The sequence below is a fragment of the Chanodichthys erythropterus genome, chromosome 19, assembly GCF_024489055.1.
Source record: "Chanodichthys erythropterus isolate Z2021 chromosome 19, ASM2448905v1, whole genome shotgun sequence".
Taxonomy (NCBI): domain Eukaryota; kingdom Metazoa; phylum Chordata; class Actinopteri; order Cypriniformes; family Xenocyprididae; genus Chanodichthys; species Chanodichthys erythropterus.
Window position 1 is genome coordinate 16,842,021 of NC_090239.1, and position 22,666 is coordinate 16,864,686.

The window sequence follows — 22,666 nt, forward strand, 5'->3', positions numbered from 1 at the left end:
CCTGTATGTTGCTGTTACCCATTTCATTAAACCCTTAAATTCATTAGAGATTTATGATTGACTTTTCTGTTAGAACCACATCTTAAGTTACGTTTCAATTGGGCCCATGGACCCCAATGATTGACGCTTACATCTATATATTACGGTTTAAAATTGCTTTGTAGTTTAAGTAGCTTATTTTCAACAGTTATTTTTATTTTATTTTTTTTTTTACATCTGTTTATTTAAATTATTGTAGTATTTTTTTTTTAAGACAAATAAATGTAATTCAACTCAACTTCATTCATCATGGACTTAAATCAATACAACAATGGAATCCTAGTTACCAAACAAAGAAGTGTTTAAAAATATCCCAGTGGGCCCAAGAAGTGAGGACTTTGTTTTAGTGTATTTAGTCACCACACCACAAGTATTTTAAAATTACATTGTAAAAGAAAAATAGCGTCCCACCACATGTTCTAAATATGCTGGAATGAACATGTAGCTTGAATGTAAAGGGTGAATATGCTACATACCTGTATGATTCGATTTATTAAAGTTATTTTCTAGTTATTTTCAGAGAGCTTGATCATGCCACAATAGCTAATTTGCACTGTTTTACAAAGTTATGTACATAAGTTCATTTATAAATTTTTTTATAATTGCTTTTTGTTGCCCAATAAAATATCAAGTAATGAATTACTTTGCTATTTAGTCTATTTATAGATTAATTAATTTGTAAACCCATTTATTCATGCCTATTGTACAATTAGTTATTAATTAATTAAATGCTTTATTTCTATTTCCAAGACACTTGTGGTCCACCATACCTATCCAGTCCTCTGCAAAGCCTGATGGGAACTAGAAATCCACTACTTAATTTACAAAGTTATCAAGACAATTTCATTAAGTTACTACAACTTAATTTTGAAGGAAAAAATCAATTAAGCAGAAATTTGAGTTTAAAATCACACAATATTAAGTTAATGTAATGATTAATATTAGTATGTCGGCTGAACTAAAAAAATGTCTGCAACTTAATAGGTTTAATTAAATAACTAAATTTGAATTTTTAACTTGCAACCATGCATTTATTTAGGTTGTGATAACAGGTCACCTGAATTACTTTTTAGAGTGTACAGCACATGTGCAAAAATATGGTCATGAAAGACTGATCCATGTTCTGTGCTGTTTTTTCTCCATATGTGACCTCTGCTTGCCACAACATTAGCTGCAGTTGTTGGTATGTATCTATTGTACACGATGGAGTTTGTGTGTGTCACTAAGGGTCACTGTCACCATTACTCAACTGAACATCACCTCCCATTTGGCTGGTTACTGGAAAAGTCTACTGACATCCCAAAAGAGTGATTCTTTAAACACTGATTACAGCATTTCAGCAGACACACACACGCACACACACACAGAGGGAGTGAGGTCAGTAATAAGGTTGTGGCCCAGGAGTAACACTTCAAATGGATCTGGGGAACAAGCCCATCTCTCTCTGTCTTTCTCCTCGCTTAGAGAAATGGCAACGTGTCTCTGTGCCTCATTTAGTCTGCATCTGTGCTGCTATAAATCTCTCAATCTCTTAAACATACACACACACTCTCCACCTGCTACCTGCCACAAGGGAGACATTTATACTCCAATTATTCATAATGTATGTGTACATGTCTGTATGACCAATGCATGTGTTCATGGATGTTATAGATGCTCATGTTCTCTTGCTCTCTGGTTTCTGTTTTTTTTCACACTATCTCTCTCATCTTTTTCTTCAGTTGACGGAGGAGCTTCAGGGAAGAAGTGCAAGTAATGAGATCAGAGAGCTTGTCAAGCTACTGTCCAAACCACATGTAAAGGTAAGAGAGTTAATAAACACATTATTGTTAGCACATATGCCTTCAGATAGAACACTGTAAAGGTTGAACACTACTAATGCTTTATTAAAGTTATTAAAAAAAAACAAAAAAAAAACTATGGAATTACACAAATTAAGGTTTTTTTTTGTTTTTTTTTTTTTTCAAAAATTAAATCCATAATAAATATTATAAAATAATCAAAAGTTTAGCAAATTACATTTTTTTTTATAAGGAAATGTTTTTTTTTTTTCCTCCCAGTTAACTATACATTCTTATTTCATTTAACTTTTCATTTAACTTTAACTTTTCATTTAATTATTGAAATAATTTTAAGATCATGAAAATTATTTGTGCGCCAAAACATTTGACTGATTGTGTAAGATATAAAGGTTATTGAAAGAAGTCTCTTGTGCTTGCCAAGGCTGCATTTATTTGATCAAAAATACAATAATACAGGATTTTTTTTTTTTATTTTTTTTTTAATCAGCCATTAATTACTCCAGGCTTCAGTGTCACATGATCCTTCAGAAATCATTCTAATGTACCGATTTGGTTACCTTTGTTAAAAACAATTACTGCTTATTATTTTTGTGGAAACCATGAACCTTTGAATAAAAAAATTAAAAGAACAGCATTTATTTGAAATAGAAATCTATTGTAACATTATAAACGTTTTTATTGACACACTTAATCAGTTTGATGTATTTTTTGCTAAATATTTATAAATATATAAAATATAAATATATAAATTCTTAAAGAGTGGAATTGTTGTTCATCTCACCTTTAATCTGTAGTGTCGCTATATCATCATAATACTCTCTGTCCTTCTATTCCTATAGTCTACGTTCCTCTCTTCCTTAGTCTCTTTTTCTTTCCCATATGCCTTTAACCCAGTGTTTGTTGGTGCTGTGTAAAGCGCTAGCAGATGGCTTCTGGGGACTAGAATGGCGTCTCTGTACGATAGTAACTGTATCACTCTCAATTAGTGTTGAAATGATCCATTCCCTGTGACCAGACATAAATCAGAACCTATTAAATGATCTCCTTCCTCCTCCCTCCTTTATGATTCACACATGAAAAAACACATTTTACTCATATTAGACCCGCTTACTGACTTATATTGACATTGATGAAAGCGGCAATTACGGCAACCCGTGTGTTGGGGAAAGAAAGAGCTGCTCTGGTCTGAGTGAGAAAGGAGCGAGAAAGAAGAGATGAGTGGCTCACGTTTGTGTAGGAAAATAGATAGAAGTGTATTGCTTTGCCCTTTTCTCTTGCGCTTGTGTATGTAGATTTTGTGCAGGCGTGTGTATGGGTAGTTAGTTCAGCAGGTTGAATAATGACTGTTCAGATGACAAACTCTTTCCTAATGAGAGCTGCATGCCCAGTTACATTTCCCAGACTTTATTTGAACAAGTTCAGCAATTTGTTATTGTAGGAGGCCCACTATAACTAATTAACATGCGCACACACATACACACATTGCAAGAGTACATGAAGAAATGAGTTACTGCTTTTGACCCTCAATTCACTCTTTTGCCACCTGGCCTGATGTTGACCCCAGTTTTTCCAACCTCAGGAGAGAGTTTAGCTCCACAAAACACCCTTTATACCTATATGTGTTGGAGTGTGTTGTGCATGGCAGAATAGTGAATTTAGACTGGGTTGGTGGAAAGTAGACAGACTCTGTGGCAACAGAGTGGAGCTATTATTCTGCCACACAATTTCACTCATCAGGGAAATGTGAAGACAATGTTTTAGACTGGACTAATCAAATGTTAGGCAGAGAAATGTTAGAATTTTCCTGAAGTAATCCTTTCCATGAATGGATAGTAAAGTCAGATTTCAGTATTCAGTCCTTTTTCAGAGTTTTAAAGAATGCCAATCCTATGTTTTTTTTTAGGGACATGCATTTTGATATTTCATGGCATAGGGGAATTGGGGGGATTTTTTGCAATGTTCCCAAAAGTATGGTTTGATTCATTGTTTTCACTACTCATCATGTAGAAATGCTCTGAATTACTTGATAGGGACTACATTGACATGAAATTTGATTTGAGTGCAGCTTCTCAATGTCATTAATGAAGTTACTAAGGTGTGCTGATATTAAAGTTCCAGCCAAGACTGATGCTGATAATTATTTTCATGTTATGACCAATAACTGATAAATTGCAGATTCTATACCAATTTGTGTAAACCTCTACGAACTAAAACAGGTCATTTTTACAAGATTGATAATTGTAACCTTCAGCCAATCTCAAAATGATCTGTGTTATTAATTATTAGTGTTTTCAAAGATTAAAAGCATGTTCTTTTTGTGTTTTTTTTAATGTGTGGCTTGGGGTCGGCATGGCAACTTGATGCTTTCCTTGGCCTCACCATGTTTTAGGAAAACTCCCAAAAACCAAAACACAACGCCACATCGATTTTACCCTCAGAGAAGAAGACAAAGAAAGAGTAATAGGGAAAAAATGTGGTTGCAGATGGTTAATGCTTTGATGCTTTAACAATATTTATACTGTGATATTTTATTCTAGTCTAAGTGTAACACTATCTGGTGTAAAAGCTTTTTTTAAATTTGGTTAAAGAATTGATCTGGTCATCTGGATGAATGGAAGGAATGGCAACTAAGTTACAATTTAAAAATCTTCCATTTCAGTTTGCTTAATGTCCCCCTGTGGTGAAAATCAAGTTTTTAATATTATTCAAATATCTATCTGGTGTTTTTAATATGCATTAATACAAACCATGTGCAAATTCATAAGTCAGCACCATTGCTGAGTATTTTCTCTTTAAAACTGGTGTTTCTGACGTCACAAGCTACCTTGTAACAAATCATATCAACGTGCTGGCGGACTTTAGCATATCATTAACTGACCGCACAAGGGAGTCTCAAAAGAAGGTTATCCCAGTATATTTTTCTGTTGATATGAAAAATCGGGTGAATTTAGCAATATGGCTGGGTTTATGATGCATATTACGATGTTATGATGAACTATATGCCTTTCTCTACTGATGTTCTGAGTTGATAAAGCATTTCTAAGGATATTGATTGTCAGAAGGCAGCTGTCTGACTCAGGAACGGGAACATGGTTTGTGTAACATTAGCAACACATTTTTAGTTTGATAACATAGTCAAGCAAAACACTAACATATTAATTACCGTTATGTGTCCAACGTTGTAAAAAGCGATACCATTGTGCAGCATTTACCTTAGCAAGTTGACCGAGTGGATCTTCTCTGAGCTCGTGCAAGTCGGGGGTAAATTATCATTTTCATAGATCCGTGTATATTAAATGAGGCAAGGGTGTAGAGTTATGTTAAAGATATTTTAAGGCATTAAGACTTTTTTTTCACAGGAAAAAACATTTAAATTTCCAGCAGTGTAGATGCTTCTAAGTGTATTACTGCCCTCCACAGATCAAAGTTTGAACTAAATTGTCATATACAATATGCTAGTGCAAGTATATAACAATTAATTCAAACTTTAACCTGTGGAGAGCTGTAATACACTTAGCAGCATCTACACTGCTCGAAGAGAGCTAGATCAAGATGAGCATTTATAGTTAAAATTTATAAAAATGAAAAAAAAATTTTTAGAAATTGAGCGATGGTTTCTCTAGATAAGACCCTTATTCCTCGTCAGGGATCGTGTAGAATGTTTTGAAGCTGCACTGAAGCTGTAATTTTGACCTTCAACCGTTTGGGCTCCATTGAAGTCCACTATGGAGAAAAATCCTGGAATGTTTTCATCAAAAACCTTAATTTCTTTTCAACTGAAGAAAGAAAGACATAAACATCTTGGATAACATGGGGGTGAGTAAATTATCAGGAAATGTTTATTTGAAAGTGAAGTAATCCTTTAATAAGAGTCATTTTCTAGTGAATCGACTCATAAGAGTTATTTGTCAAGGAATCGGATCACATTTCACATTGTTTTTCCGTGCATCATTTGAGAAGATCTTAAAAGAAATACAGTATGTTTACTTGCCATTTATTTATGTAAATATGATCAGATTCAGCAGTGGTGGTGTAGATTGATTGTGTTGATCCAGATTCCACTTTATTTTTTACCTGCATTTAATTATGTTTGAGGACTAAAGTGTTCAAGAAAAAAATCTATTAATTATCAGATAATTGCATCTAATTTTCAGTAATAACCCTGGACTGATGAAATTGACTCACTTCCTAGACTCATGCCTCTCCTTCTCTGTTTGTTTCCACCACTCTCACTCGCTCTCCCATCTGTTCTGCTTTAGCCACATGTTGAGTGTTGTTCTGGAGCTTGATCCCATGTCATAAAACAGACACTTTTCTTCTCCTCTCTGTCTTGTCTCTTCTCTTCTCTTTTTTTTTTTTTTTTTTTTTGAGTTTTTTTTTTCTTCCCTCTCATTTTTTATCTCTGGCACATAACTGGAAGATGGTTTTATGTTGGAAATGCGAGGGAGAAAAGGAGCAAAAGAAAGAAAAAAACTGCAGCTGTATTTGACAGCATCGTTAAAGCAGTTCGGTAATGAATCTCTGAATGCCGTCATTCTTTAGCTATAGCTCGTTCTCTGAGAGCCGAGGTGTGAAATATCTGAAATGGCTGAGAACTTCATTGCCTTATGTCCATCCATCTGCTGTAAAGTGTCCTTGCTCCTTTGAAACTCACAGCAATGCTGCCGTATTCCCAGCAGGATACTCGTAATACTCGTAATAATCTAATCAAATGAAAGATGACAGTATGATTGGTCTTGGTTTTGATTCAGTTCTCTTCTTCTTTTTTTTTTTTTCTTTCTTTTTCCCTACTGGCGATGCTATAACAAACAACACTGCCAAAGAGGGTTGTAGTGAAATAGTGATGGTAATCAATTCAAAAGCAGCTTTATTTGTCAGTAGGAGGTAGTAATCTAAAGCAGACCTCTAAAGCTCCATGATTTATACTATAGGATTCAAGCAGATGCTTGGAGTATCAAGGCTGGAATGATTAGCCAAAACGAGTAGCTACACAAAATCAGTCAAGTGACTACTGTTTGTCTTACTGTTTGTGTGCATTTTTGTGGATTTTATATGTACAACTCTTTCTTGTTGCAGAGTTTGTTGTCCGTTCATGATACTGTGGCCAGGAAGAGTTACGATCCAGAACTTCCTCCTTTGCCAGATGACATTGATGATGAAGAAGACTCTGTCAAGATCATTCGACTGGTCAAGAATAAAGAGCCTTTGGTGAGAGAACTTCCTTCTCTCACACACTTACAAACACATGTAAATTTCCACATACTGACAAAGCCAGACACATGTGGGCTGCCATAATTCAAGCACACGTAGTGGAAAACACTCTTATGAACATGAAGCACATAAATACATGCACATTCGCGTGATAGTGTTAGTGATGTGTTTGGCTCACACTCACTGTTCACCCTTATCCTCTAGTTCCTGAGTGACCACACATCCTCTGCCTAAACATGACACAGGCCACATTCCACATTACCTTACAGGCCCTATCACCAGCTCTGTGTCCAGTGGTCTCTCTTGCGGTGTGTAGATGTATGCGTCTGTTCGACCTTCCCTTACGTGTCGTTCACAGCTCTGTCTAAGCCAGATTTCTGTCCAGCGTTTGCTCTTCCATTTCATCTAATTTCTCAGTGAGTTGTCAGAATCAGGACCTCTGTTTAGTTGTATTGTCATCAGTTACCCAAACCTGTTTGGCTTAAGGCTGTACTGTACATGAAAGTGACAATGAATGAGCACTGACATCTGTTTGCATTTTTGGGTTTTGAGAATCCCAGAATGACACATTAGATCTTCTTGTATTTAGCTGAGCAGTTGTGGGGTGGTTTTACAATGTATTTGATTTCTTTTACTACATAAGTATACTGGACAAAAGTGCTAGTGGGGAGATAATTTATTGAAGGTGGTACTATAGCCTAACTGGACTGATGTTGACTTTCTAAATCCTTAGTCTAAGGTACTGTCTGTCTGCCTGTCTGACAGACCTTGTCTAATTTTATACCCAGTTTATACTGAAGTGTGACACGTGAAGGCTAAATAGTATTTGAGTGCATCTAAATAGACTGCATGGTCACATTGTAATTGCTTGTTGTATTCAGAATATATACACTACCATTCAAAAGTTTGGGGTCAAAAAGTATCTTTTTATTTTTTGGAAAGAAATGAATACTACTTTTTTGCAAGGATGCATTAAATTGTTCAAAATTGATGATAATAACTTTTATAATGTTACAATACTTTTTGATTTCAAATAAATTAGAGGTCTGCATGGACTTTAAACTGAAGCCCGAGCCCGGCCCGTACCCAAGATCGTTTGACCCGACCCGAACCCAACCGGTACTGTTAAAGTGTAAGCCTGAACCCGATCCGAACCCGAAATCTGACTCTGTATAGAGATGTAGGCCTACCTGTATTCTTGCTACCACATCAGCTTTGTATGACCTCGACCTACACTGCACGTAACCGCTGAGTTATGTATTGGTTGAAACAACAAGACCGTAATTGTACAATGTTTTAAACATTTAAATACATATGTCAAATAGTAAAAAATGTGTATGGTGTAATGTTTCAGTTTATAGCAGCTTACTGCTATAAAGCTGATTTCTGAGAGATGCGAGAGAAATGCAGCTATTTGATTTACGAAAGCGCTGTGCTCATTTCATTCATAGTTTTCACTCATTCATGTATCATTTATCATATCACCTCTCAAGGTTTAAAACATTTAAATACACATATCAAATAGAAAATGTTTATAATGCAGTATTTTATTGATAGTATACATGACAAAGCTTTCTAAAAGACACATAGAGATGGCAGCGCGGCTATTTGATTTGCGCCGTGCTCAGTTTACACTTAACACACATTATTGCGTAGTAATTTTATAAGTTTGTGTAGCCTATAATTTTGTGCCATCTCCTGGCTCACCTGTTATCCAGCAAACATGTTGAGGAGTGACTGTGACTGCATGACATATATATTCCCTATTATTTGGTAGAATTTGGCAGTTTTTCCTGCATCATTTGGCACTAATTTCCCTCAGTAATTGTTTGCCTTATCGCACTCATAGCTAAAGGTTTGAGTGCCATCTGCTGTGTTGTGACCAAAAGTGTGCACGAGAGCGGGAGCACATGCGCAAAAAAGTTCTGTTAAAATGATAGGCTATAAATGTGCTTCTGCTCTCGTGCGCTCTTTCAGCCACAACACAACTACATGTAGTTTCTCTTAGTTACAAACCCAACCCAAACCCGAAGATATTCATGAAACATTAACTCGAACCTGACCCGAAACCCGCAAGTTTGGCCGGACCCGTTAGGCTCGGGTCCGAGGTAGCAAACCTCTAAAATAAATGCTGCTCTTTTGAACTTTATCAAAGAATTCTGAAAAAATCCATCATGATTTTTAAGCAGCACATCTGTTTTCAACACAGAAAGTTAAGAATATGTCTTATTACTTTCAAAGCACTAAATCAGCATATTAGAACGGTTTCTGACGGATCATGTGGCACTAAAGACTGGAGTAATGGAAACTGAAAATTTAACTTTGCCGTCAAAGGAATAAATTACAATTTAAAAAATAATTAAAATGGAGACTGTTATTTTAAATTGACTAATTTTCAAAATATATCAGTTTTCTGTATTTTATTAAATAAATGCAGATTTTCTGAGCATAAGAGACTTCTTTCAGAAACATCAGTACATTCATTTTGTGTGATAGATAATGGGCAATAAATGCACCTTATGTTTAGTTCAATTGTTAACACAATAATACATTACTTATGGCCCTACAGAATTATTTGTTTTATAAATCCTGAAATTGGGTGTTTAAGTGTGTTCCAGAATTTATATTTAACAGCTGTACATCAGCATTCGATCTTATAGTGAAATTGTGCAGTGAATGCATGTCATTTTCTCCTAAGTGAAATGAAATGCAAAATAAATCTCTTCTTTCCTCTAAATAAACATAGTCTGACCTGTGGCCCAAGTCCTTAGCAATTTTAGATGCTGGCTGCCCTCAGAACAATCTCAGTTTACATTTTATATGTAGAAAAACCTGTTTTTCAGACAAAAGGTCTTTGCACTATGAATTTCTATATGCAATTGTTTTTGATTTGAACCTGAAATTTTATATATCAGTTTCAGACAGCAAATGCATTCATTATGACAAAAGGACTGCAAAGTTTAACTTTAATTTGCCCCTTTTTTTTTCTCTGGCGTGTGGTAGTTAGCAGGCTTTTGCCTCAGATGATGATTCATCTGTTTGTATAATTGTGATTAGTTGAATGGGTAGGATTCGGTAGCTCTGATTAATTGCTATCATTTTTCAGACCATGACATCATGCAGTATTTTAGTGAGGGGAGTAATGAGAAGAGAGTGGAAGGGGGGTGGTTGGGTTCAAGTCCTTGGACTTTGGGGGGGTGGGACCCAAATCCTCTGTTTGGTAACTTTAACCTGCTGATTTATTAGCAGCAATGGCAGGATGCTGAAATAATTGGGCTTGGATCAGCGTACATGGCAGCAGCAAAAGTGAGCTCAGTGGTGGATTTTATTGAAAGAATGTGTTGTTTTGGATAAGGTTACTGAAAGGTCTATAGGAAGGTGAAAGAGTGTGTATGGGTGTGTGTTTGTTGGATGGATAAAGTGTGTATGTTATATCCAGATTTTCAGACTGAGTAATAGGAGGATAGTAGACAGAACAGACATTTGCCAACAAGATGATTTGGCTGTAGATTGTGTGTGCACTCATTTCATCTCATGACTTGTGTTGGTTGGCGAGCATCTCCACATCTAGGTGCTTATTGCACATTTAAGTTGGAGCATGCCCAACAAAATCTTTGATCCCAAACTATACATTTTGTTTTGTGATGTAGTAGTCTTCTTTAATCTCTGTGTCACTCATCCTGAGGGTTATATTAATCTGCCCCCTCACCTTTTTCAAAATGATAACTTCCTCTTGCTACTTTTAAAATCTTAATAAAAATTTTCAATACTTCATACTCATACTCGCTGGTCCCGTTCACTGCCTTTTATAAAGGGTCAGGATGTTTATTAATATAACTCTGACTGTGTTCATCAGAAAGAAGAAAGTCATATACACCTAGGATGGCTTGAGTGTGAGAATTTGGGGTAATTTTCATTTTAAAGGGGTGGTTGATTATGATTTCACTTTTTTAACTTTAGTTAGTGTATAATGTTGCTGTTAGAGCATAAACAACATCTGCAAAGTTAAGATGCTCAAAGTTCAAAGCAAGATATTTTCTTTTAAAGAATTCTCTGTTTAAGGACTACAACAAATGGCTGGTAGGGACTACAACAAGCTTCTTCCCAGGTTAGTGACATCACTAACCCTATAATTTACATAAACCCTGCCCCAGAGAACATGCAACAATACTGCAATACAGTACGTGACACAAATGCAATAGCATGTCATAAAAGCAAGATGACAACATGACATGGTGTAACTGTAATTAAACTAAACTATACCTGTATCTTCATGCAGCATATATTCTGTGGCTCTGTAGAATCTTACAACAGTTCCCACATGAGAGATTTATAGATTATCATGATAGAATATGCTAATCAATGACTTTAAGATAGTTAACTCCACGTCAGCTACATAAATTCATCAACTAAACATTCAGGAATGTCCTGTTGCATTCTACATGTTGTCACTTCTTCTTGAGTCTCTCCATCATTGTCCGACTCTGGTTTGAACATAAAAGGCTAAACAGTTTTTGACATTTTTCAGTGAGTCTTCGTGAGGTAATTGGAGCTGCTAACACAAGCTCTTGAAACTCCACCCTCTTCTTGGGAGCAGCAGCTCATTTGCATTTAAAGGGACACACAAAAACTGAGTGTTTTTGCTCACCCTCAAAAAGTGACAAATTTAACATGCTATAAAATGTTATACATGCTACAATATGAAACTTCACATACACACTCTGGGGGCATCACATACTTATTTTACATCTTGTAAAAGTGGCATTATATGACCCCTTTAAAGTGAAGTAATCTTTTAATTACAGCAGCAGAAATTAGATGACCTTTTTTCATTGAGATGATCAGCAAGTCATCCACAAGAATTGCCATACAATCTTTTTTTTTTCTTAGGAAAGTTCTCACGAACTTCTTAACTTCTTAGATTTTCCTTCAGTTCATTTCCAGTGGAAGGCTGGTCAGTGTTTTGTGGAGTTCAGGTTTTGTAAGGCATATGACTGAAGCTTGTGTGATTCTCCTTGCATAGTTTCAGGACCCCAGGACATTGTCAATGAAGCATGCAGAATGTTCTAGAACACTTGTTTCTTTTGGCGTATTGCTATTGACTGTCCGTGGCAGTGAAATCCATACAATGGTAAACGACCAAAACTCAAAGATTGCGCAGCCAAAACAAGACTTGCTACTTTGGAAAAAAAATATTTTTGAATGTCAGTGCTTAGATTTGTCATGTTGAGCCTTGGAACACAAGCGCAGCCAGCAGACATTCTGTACTATAAAAGTTCACATTGTTCTCATTTCCTCTGTGATCTCTCATTGGTTGACACAATGCTTCATTAATGTTTCCTCTCAAGTGCCTTTATTAGAAATGATTTTGTATATTTTGACATCTGTTTAGTTGTTGAATATTTCAAAATAGTGATTCTTGATATCAGCAGGGTTTATGTTTGGTATGGGAACTGTAAATAAAATAATGTGGGGGGTTGGGATTTATACAGCAAGACAAATTACCAAATATATGTATGGTATCTATTTCTACCTTAATCTGAATTTAGCTCTTGCTTCTGAAGTTTTTTTTATCTGTTCTTCCTTTTCTTTTGAAGCAAACAGAAGATTATAAGGTCATCTGTTTGGGTTAGCAGTGAAGAACTGAGCACTAAGGTAATGTCACTTTCTAGAAATAATGGAGGCACAAATTAGATTAGGGTGAGAGATGGGAGCACACATGTTAACACTTTTGAGATACATCTGTGTACACAGGAGAAATGCATCATGGCCCTGATGGTTCAGAGTGGAAGAGAAAGTTCTCTCCAGTGAGACATTGAGGACAGAGACTGACATGCACCATCAGAGGGTTATGTTGACCTGAGAGCAAATGTGTCACTCATCTCCTACGTTACCTGAGATCAGTGATAGACTGAAAAATTGGCCAGGCAAATTTTCCGTTCTGTAATCTTCAGCCTTTTTTTTTTGTGTTCAGTGTTTATTTATTTATCAGTAAATTAAACACATGTTATATACGTATTATTAAAAAAAACACACATTTTAAATGCAGATTTATTAGGAACTTTGTCATTGGTCGTTATGTAGGTTTAAGTGTAGGTCGTAAGTGTAGGGTTAAGACCTGTCTCCTTACCTTTTGCTGTTCTTCTAATCTTTCATTCCTTCCTCTGCATAGTGTGCTCTGATTTTCCCAAGTGTCCATGTTTCTGTCTATATCCTCTTACAGGAGGTGCTTGAGCGCACACTGTGCTCTTTGTGCAGTGAGGTCTGCTTGTCTTGAGAAGGCATTTCCTCATGTAGGTGAAGGAACAAGATCTGACTTCTGAAAGTGATGTTTCCTTAGTGGGGTAATTACAGTGAACACAGGCAACACTTACAGTAAAAGGCAGCCTATGGACGATTTGGTGTGTGAACACACACACACACACACACACACACACATACATACATACATACATACATACATACACACACACACACACACACACACACACACACACACACACACACACACACACACACACACACACACACACACACACACACACACACACACACACACACACACACACACATGTTTGTTTTTGTGAATTGTGGGGACTTTCCATAGACTTCAATGCATTTTACACTGAACAAACTGTACATTCTATCCCCCTACCCTGCCCCTACCCCTAAACCTAACCCTCACAGGAAACTGTGCAAACTTTTACTTTTTCACAAAAACTCATTCTATATGATTTATAAACCCATTTACATTGTGGGGACCGCTGGCTGGTCCCCACGATGTAGGTGAACTCAGGTTTATATTACATCATGGGGACATTTGGTCCCCACAATGTAATATAAACAAAAGCACACACACACACACATACACACATACACACACATACACACACATACACACACATACACACACATACACACACATACACACACATACACACATACACACACATTTAAGTCTTTGATACTTATGAATAACCATCCAAGATTTGGGCCTAAGGGCCAGCGATCACAAAATCAAGCAAGAATAGCTGAGTTGTTGCGCTCAGTAGCCCTGCCCACTGATGAATTTTATTATTATAGTCCAATGAAGTTGGTTGTGATTAGCTGCAGTTTTTAGTGCAGTATTTTGGTTTCAGTCTGGACGGAAAAATCACTTGATGCTGGAAACCTGCTCAGGAGTGTGTTTTCTCATAGGATATAAAATGACCATGTCTAGCTTTCAGGGTCATACTGCAGGAGACATTTAAGATGGTATCCAGCGTTTTATCCCAGGCCTCAACTTCCCTCTTCCGCTCATTCCCCCTTTACCTCCACACATTCCCATTTACCTTCCTGTCATTTTTATTTCTTTCTATGCATTTCAGGCCTGTCCTGTTTTCAGCACAAATGCTGGCATTCCTCAGCCTTATTACCTTAATGAGACCCAATTTTCCTTTTTCAACATAATACCTGTTAATGACAGAACTATAATGCAGCAGGGTTAAAGCAACATTTTGAGTGTTTACTGAGCAGGTCTTTGAAGGGTTAGTAAAACAGTCTATATAGAAGGAGTGGAACATCACAAACTTAATGTTTGTTTTGAGTCTCACTATGTGTTTATGTGTGTGTTTATAATTGGAAGTTTAATAACCCCGTTTAACGCGTATCTTCTGCCTACTGGTTTACTCACAGGTGGCATAAATCAGCAGTGATAATTGTGGCTAATTGTGTTTTAATGACCTCGCTGTTGCTCTTTTTGCTGTCTTTTCCTCCCCAGCTTTCTCCACTGCCAAATCTGCAGCAAACACAGCCATGTGGTTCTCGGTAATTTATGTTCATTTGAGCAGTGACTTGAAGAGTGTGTGTATCGTTGTTTATGTTTTCACGCCATTTTAAGTGACTTTGTGTCAAACACTCGCTCTGTCTCTGCACGGGCCTTTGTATTTGTTTTTTCAGGTCTGCCTTGATGGCTAGAGCTTAGGTTCTGCTGAAATGATCTGAACTTCAAACTTTGTAATGCCATTTGAAAAAGTTATGTTATGATGTCAGAGTGTGTTCGAGAAAGCTTATTACATTTGTATGCACCAAGGAGGTCTATAATACTTTATCCATTAGTTTCCCATTAACCTCAATGACCATTACTGGCACAGGTCTCCCCATAAGTTAACAACCTGCAATTTCACTACATATATAATATATACACTTCCATTTAAAAGTGTGGATTAATCAAACATGACAGGAAAGACACTTCATGTTGGACCAGTGTGTTGTGATTGGTCAACCACTTTGAGTGTTTCAGAAAAGTAACACCCCTTACTCTAATCGCAAGTTTCAATGCTCTACTAACACTGCAAGCTGGCCTCGCAATTTAATGTTGATAATTTATTATATGAGCAAGAAAGGAATTTTCCCAAATATCCACATGAATGCCAATGTGACATCGATTTTATGCAACATTTCAACAAACACAAAGGTAGTATTAAGTGACATACATTTTAAACACAGTATTGTCAATATTGTATTTTGCAAAATAATAAAGGAAAAAAGGAAAGCCAAGAGCAGAACCTTTTGTGCATCACCAAGCAACACAAAGCGGTGTTTCATTAATGAATGAATCTGCGGCTTTAAATCAATCGGGAAAGTCAATGATTAATGACCCATTCATAAATACAGCCACTTGCTTAGTTACTGTATGAATGAATAACTCAATAACTCACTTATTAAGACAGTCACTTGCTGCCACTTACTAGTGGTTTTATTTTTAATATTTAAATGCTTTTTTTTACCATCATTTATGGTTTTATTAATTTTAAGAATATGACATAAAACAGGGTTGGAAAAATTTGTATTACATAAAGGTAAAAAATGCACTTGTAAATCAATTTAAGGGGGCAAATATTGTCCCTAATAAAGGTGGAAAGAGAGGGGGTATGCAGAAGGATTTTAAATTGGAGCTATTATGCCCATTTTTACAAGATGTAATATAAATTTCAGGTGTGCCCAGAATGTGTCTGAAGTTTCAGCTCAAAATACCCCAAAGATCACTATACCATGTTGTAAATGTGGAAGTGGAAGGAAAAACATGCTTTTACAGCTTGTATCTTTAAATGCAAATGAGCTGCTGCTCCCCACCCGGCTTTCCGGAAGGGGACTGAGCCTACAGCTTGTGCCTCGGATGCTCTGCCAAAAACCAAATCATCTGTTTGGTTTTGATTATCTCTATTGCGGTGAAACTCGCGTTAAATTGCAGTTCTGTATGTTTTAAAGCCATATCAGTCTAAACTTCTGATATACAGTATTCTGAGCACACGCATCCGAAGCACGCACACATAAAGATGCATGTCAGACCGTGCATCCCACGAGATTTAAACTCTTTCACGTGTTATTGCACTTAAACTGCCAAATACACACATGGTTATGTCAAAATCACACAAAGTTCACATAAACAGTCGTTTATGTATGTGAATGTAAACGGCAAGTAAATGAATTGCATGTGCATATTAGATTTGTGTATTAAAGTGAAGCAGCATAATATACAGTACCTACTGCTGTATATGCTGTTAATATGAATCAAACAACAAAACAAAAAGAAAATCACTCACTGCTCTTGATTGAATAAGTTTAGAAGTTGCTTTAATAAGAATTTTTTTTTTTACTTGAATGCTGCTGTTAAATGCTCTGGTGAGGAGATAAACATGGCGTCTATGCTAATAGGAGTCTATGCTAATAGGACAGAGTCTGTCAGCCGTTGAATGCCTAAGCATTTGTGATGTCACAAAAGCTACATTCTGCAAATGGCTTGTTCTGGGACACTGCGTATGATTTAATGGGGATTAAAAAAAGAGGAGTGGCTATTTTTTTTCCTAACCATTATAGGGTGGTTGTGGTTGTACACACACTGTTGACACTTATGTTCAAACACCATATAAAAGTGAATTTTGCATAATAGGTCCACTTTAAATGCTTCAAGGGGGTACACCACTGTAAAAGGTTTAGGAACCATTGTCCTAAAGAATGACTGCTGTCCTTCTGAGCTCTGCACAGATTAAGCCATCAACTTTTGGCCGGCTTTAAAATAACAGTCATAAGCATTTATGTGCTAAGAGTTTCAGCATATGGAGCTGATCACCTCCACAACTGGCAGCCGTGGGTCACGTTACTGATGAGTAATTTAGGGAGCCGCGGCCTCTTATTCTAACTTGCTTAATTTTTCTTCCATCTCAGTTTCTGCTTTCTCCCTCTCTCCCTCTCATCATTTTAGAGGAAAACTTTTTCATTAAAGTCTATTTATAGAGCGTGTTTTAATGGGCAGACCTCGGCAACAAGAGGAAATAAGAAAACCTTGAAAATGCTCAATCAAAGAACCTGGTCATTTCCTCCGGCTGCCTATTACAAGCGACCTTACTCTGAAAATGAAGTTGCACTTGTGAGGATTGTGTGAGCGTGATTGCAAGGATGACTAACAGAGGTAGAGTTCCTAATGGGTAAATTGTGCCTGCGTGATGAGTTTGGTTATTCTCTCAGCATTGTGTGTGATTGGAGGAAGTCCATCATGTTTGAGGCAGTGATGTCTGTCTCAGGCCAAACCTGCAGCTGAATGTCAGCTTATGCTCTCACAAAGAGAAATGAACTTCAGTCATTTGTAAGCTTAAAGGTACAATATGTAAGATTTTTGGATTAAAATACCCAAAAACCACTAGAACAGTGTTATATATTTTGATGACTTGTGTTCTTACATTATCCCAGATGTTTCCAAGAATGTTTAAATCCAGAGATTTTAACCAGGACACAGACCGTGTTAGTGTGTCACCTATCAATGACATAATTCCTGTGTTACTCTTGATTTCCTTTTATTTGTAGAAACACCAAAGATTTTAATATATTAAAACTTTAATATATTATGTTTTATTAGACAAGGGAACAACTGTTTGGATACATTTATAGTCTAATCATTATGTAGCTCAACATGTTTAGTCTTATTGTTTGAATCTTGTGTTCTTGATTTTCTGCGAGTACCATGTTTTACCATGCCTCAGAGAAATGACACTATTTTGTCAAGTGGCTAACACAGCATAATCAGATGCAGTTTTATTTTTAGTAACAGTAATAGAGCATTTTCTCAGTCATAAAATGTTTTAAAATTAATTGCATGCCATTTAGCAACACAAGTCATCCAGCATTTATTAATATGATATTCTAATGTCGATCTAGCTTACTGCAGTGTGCAACAAGTGTCTCGTAGCAGCTGCCGAACGAACGCACAGAGTAACGTTATAACATCATTTTATAACGTTAAATGATGTTATACACTCAAATGCATCTAATATGATAAACAGCGCTGTGTTCGCCCACACAAGCTTGACCGGAAGAAGCAGTAGCAGCGACTGTGGCATAATAAAAGTTCAGCTGCTCTCGAGCAGTGTGTCGCGCTCGTCTCTCATTAGCAATCGCTCCAGCAGCCTCATTCAGCTCCAACAGCACTCTGTCCTGCTCTGCTTCATACTACAGTAATGTTAATAATCTCATCCATGAACATGATTTCTGCCCGAGTCCTGTTAGATTCTTTTCTACCGGCTGTGAGGTCAAGACGACAACTCCCTTGATTCCACGCTCAATGTCGGCGTCATCAAGCTACGCCTTTGTTTTGAATAGGTGACCTCTAGCAACACAAAGAAAATTTTCAGTTGCTTTAATGCATATCAATCTTTTTTGCTCATTTATTTATTTTTTTGTACCCTTTTTTTGTCACTGAACAAAGAGAAAAATGTATGCCTACCTTGATTTTTTTTTTGTTGAATTGACACATTTTTCAATTGACCATTCCCCCCCCCCCATTGGTGTCTTCCTGTTTTGTCTTTCCATCTGAGAGCTAGCTCTAAACAAGGCCTCAGATGTGAGCAGCTCAGAGTGTGTGAGTTTGTGAGAGGTTTGTATGGGCTGTTTACCTGGCTTCTGACCTGTGTGTTAGCATAGCAGAATGTTGTTAGTCATTAAGGTTTAGATTGATTAGAAAGGAAATTGGAAAGATCTAATGTTTGATTTGAAGTGACAATCAATCAGTGTTTTGCCTTTATCTCTTATAGAAGCATTATGTATATACAAGACTTGCACTATGAGCAATGGTGTTGAGTGTGATTTATTGGTTTGAAAGAAAAATAGTGTTGAGTGAATAATGATCTGTTTCAACACATTGGAAAAAACGGCTTCCACACTCGATTAAACGGGACAGTTCAGTAAGTCTGTTCAGTGATGTTCTATTAAAATCATTGACATTTTGATCAAGCAAAAAGGTTCTACCATTCACTTTATCAAATTTAATGGCATGTCAGTGGTCTGATTCTCTTTCTTTGCTCCCTTTCTCTCTGTCTCCCTCATGTGTGTCATTAACACCACTGCTTTATCTCACGTTGAGATGTACCAGCTAAGCTGATCACTGGTTTCTGTTACCTCCCAAAGCTCTGGGCCAATCGTCTCCTTGTTCTTACAGGTCACCAAATTGGTCCAATTATTTGATCAACAGGAAATATTCATAGACTTCTGAAGGGATCGTTGACAAATGGCTGCACTTTCCATCATAGAGGCTGTGTTTAACACATCAGATGAGGACCTTGAGCTAATGTATTAGTCCTGATGATGACATTGCAAAATCATTACCAAGTCATCAAAACGACTTTGACAGCAGATAATTGGTCTTACTGAGGTAATACAGATAGAAGAGGACCGTGTGTGTGTGTATCTTTTAATGTGTGTGTTTTTGAGAATCCTATTGATGTGCCAACTTTCGTCAAGGCAGTTTTTTCACCTCTTTCAGGTGGGGTGGGGTAAAAACCCTGATAAGTTTTTAAACACACATGTACACTAAAGGAACAGCTCTGCACCTTCATCCACTGTCAAGGATGCTTTAGAAATAATAACCACCTCAGAGACACTGATGCAGAAAACAGAGTGTGAAATAAAAAGGCAGACTAAAGCTCAAACTGTCTGACATGTTTGTCTGTGTGTGAATGGCCCTGCTAGGAATCTTGCTGTCTTAGTCTTGCTGTCTAATTTCACTATGTTTGTGTGTGTGTGGTGACAGCCCATGCTGTGAGCGTTTGGCCACATGTGTCTCCGTTACAGTAACGTATGAGTATGTATGGCGGCAGGATGACACACCGGGCTGGCATATTGTTGGCAGATCAGTGCCATGGATAGCTGGTTCTTTTGCATTCCTGTTTTGGCAGTCATAGCAGTCCATTTAAGCCATTTAAGCTGTTGTGGAGTATGGCTGGATACACACATTAACAGAGCACTTAATTGCGCACACATGCACAGTAAATCACATGCACAGTAAATCACATGCACACATATTGAATGTTTCACTGGCCATGTGTGTGTACTGGACCTTTTCAGTGTTTGTATCACTCTGTTGTCTGTTTTTGTGCAGACAGATTGTAGGGATCATGTTTCACTAAGTCCTCTACATAGTTATGTCAGTAGTTGGTGGTAATTTATTGTCTTGGAGTGAAACGACTGACTTGCTGCATCCCAAATTGCATACTATCGATGTTAAATAGTATTTGAAATTAGAATGAATGTGTCCCAAATTGTAGTATGTTGAAATGAGTATTCCAAAGATACTGGATAGTCTACTATTAGAATCTGAAGTGCAGATTTGTGCACACTCTATTTTCTAGTATTGCCCAGAACCCATTGGGTCTCATTCATGAAACATTCGTAAATATACGAGTAAATAAGTGAGTGTTTTGCGCGTAAAGAGACCTTCCCGTAAACTCTTCTCCTGATTCACAAGTACTTCGTAAACGTCAGAAGTGATAGTGAAATGTGTGTGTGCTAATGAATTCCAATCAGTCGTAAATGGGACGCGCGTGCACGCTCATTCGCAATTACCATAAATCCTGCCCATTAAATCCGACTGACAACTATATATGGGCATCATATTATGACACCAAACGAAGGATTTTGGCCATTTGGGGCCATTAGTTTGCCCAGCCCTATTGAAATCAATTAATTATTTGATTAAAGTGCTCCGTTTGCAGATGCTATTACTGGCTCATACGTAATTACTATATATAATATTTTTTCAAAATGCTGTGTAAATATGTACCTTATTAAGGTGAATTAAAATGCAGCCTTATTAATGAGCAAAACGTTCGGATGTTAAACACTATTTACGCGTGGCTGGGAGCAGGTGTAGATTTCTTTCGTACCAACTAACATTTGGAAAATACGAACATTTTAATGAATCCGAAAATTTACGCCAGAACCACTTTACACACGATTTACACAAAAATTCGTTCTGCTCGTGTTTCATGAATGAGACCCATTGTGTGTTGGAAACTACAAACATGGCAGATGTGCAAGACCCGAAGTTTAAAGGGTTAGTTCACCCAAAAATGAAAATTCTGTCATTAATTACTCGTTCCATACACGTAAGACCTTCCTTCATCTTCAGAACACAAATTAAGGTATTTTTAATAAAATCCGATGGCTCAGCGAGGCCTGCATTGACAGCAAGTTAATTTATACTTTCAAACACCCAGAAAGGTACTAAAGATATATTTAAAACAGTTCATGTGACTACAGCGGTTCAACATTAAAGTTATGAAGTGACAAGAATACTTTTTGTGTGCCAAAAAAACAAAATAATGACTTTATTCAACAATATCTAGTGATGGGTGATTTCAAAACACTGCTTTTATGAAGCTTCGAAGCTTTACGAATCTTTTGTGTCGAATCAGTGGTTGAATATTCTAATGGGATATTCTAATATTCTAATTCTAACGTGAAGTCCAATTGGAATATAATGTGCATATCTACCTGGTCACTGTTAATTGTGTGTTTTCTTTAAGTGTGGTTGTTGACTCTTTGTATATGTGTTACAGGGTGCCACCATAAAGAAGGATGAACGCAGTGGAGCGATCATAGTGGCACGTATCATGAGGGGCGGGGCAGCAGACAGAAGTGGTGAGCACTGATGCGCCTCTTCTCTCTCTGCATAAATGTACCCTAATAGCACCCAGATGTTTAGTTTGTTTACAAAAAGCCTGAGATGGCTTATTACACTGAATAAACTGTGGTCTCTTAACTTCTCTTGTTATCCACTGCTCTTTGTTGCATCCAGGGCTGATACATGTCGGAGATGAGCTGAAAGAGGTCAACGGTATCCCTGTAGAGGACAAAAAACCAGAGGAAGTAATCCGCATCCTGGTATGTGTGCATTTGTGAAGAGACAACAAGAATTTCCATTAACAGCATGTTTAATGGTTTGTAATATAACAGAATATTTTGAAAAGAGGATTTTATCCAGTGGGAATTTTGACCATAAATGTGTTAAACATTATAGGCTTAGAATCTAATGTTGGTTAATATTATTTTCCACCTTGCTATTGCAGGAGAAATTAAAAAAAAATAAGTTTTAGCTAGAGAAAATGATTTTAATGAAAAACTATGAAATAAAAATACAAAATGAATGCACCAGTGCACATTATTCATTTAATTTACTAAAAATGTTGATGATTGTGTCTTTTTGTTGATTCTGCTCTGTTTACAGTCCCAGTCGCAAGGTGCCATCACGTTTAAAGTGGTCCCAGGCATCAAAGAGGATGCACAAAGCAAAGAGCCCAAGGTAC

General features: G+C 36.9%; 1 protein-coding gene across 6 annotated transcripts in view; it reads left to right on the plus strand.

The window, feature by feature from the left end:
• Positions 1–22,666, plus strand: part of mpp7a (MAGUK p55 scaffold protein 7a) — a 142,714-nt gene that overhangs the window by 73,068 nt on the left and 46,980 nt on the right. For all 6 annotated transcript variants that reach the window (XM_067368618.1, XM_067368617.1, XM_067368616.1 and 3 more), the window contains 5 exons: positions 1,761–1,841; positions 6,918–7,049; positions 21,920–22,001; positions 22,159–22,244; positions 22,588–22,662. In XM_067368618.1, the coding sequence (XP_067224719.1) occupies positions 1,761–1,841; positions 6,918–7,049; positions 21,920–22,001; positions 22,159–22,244; positions 22,588–22,662 (456 nt within the window). The remainder of the gene's footprint in view (positions 1–1,760; positions 1,842–6,917; positions 7,050–21,919; positions 22,002–22,158; positions 22,245–22,587; positions 22,663–22,666) is intronic.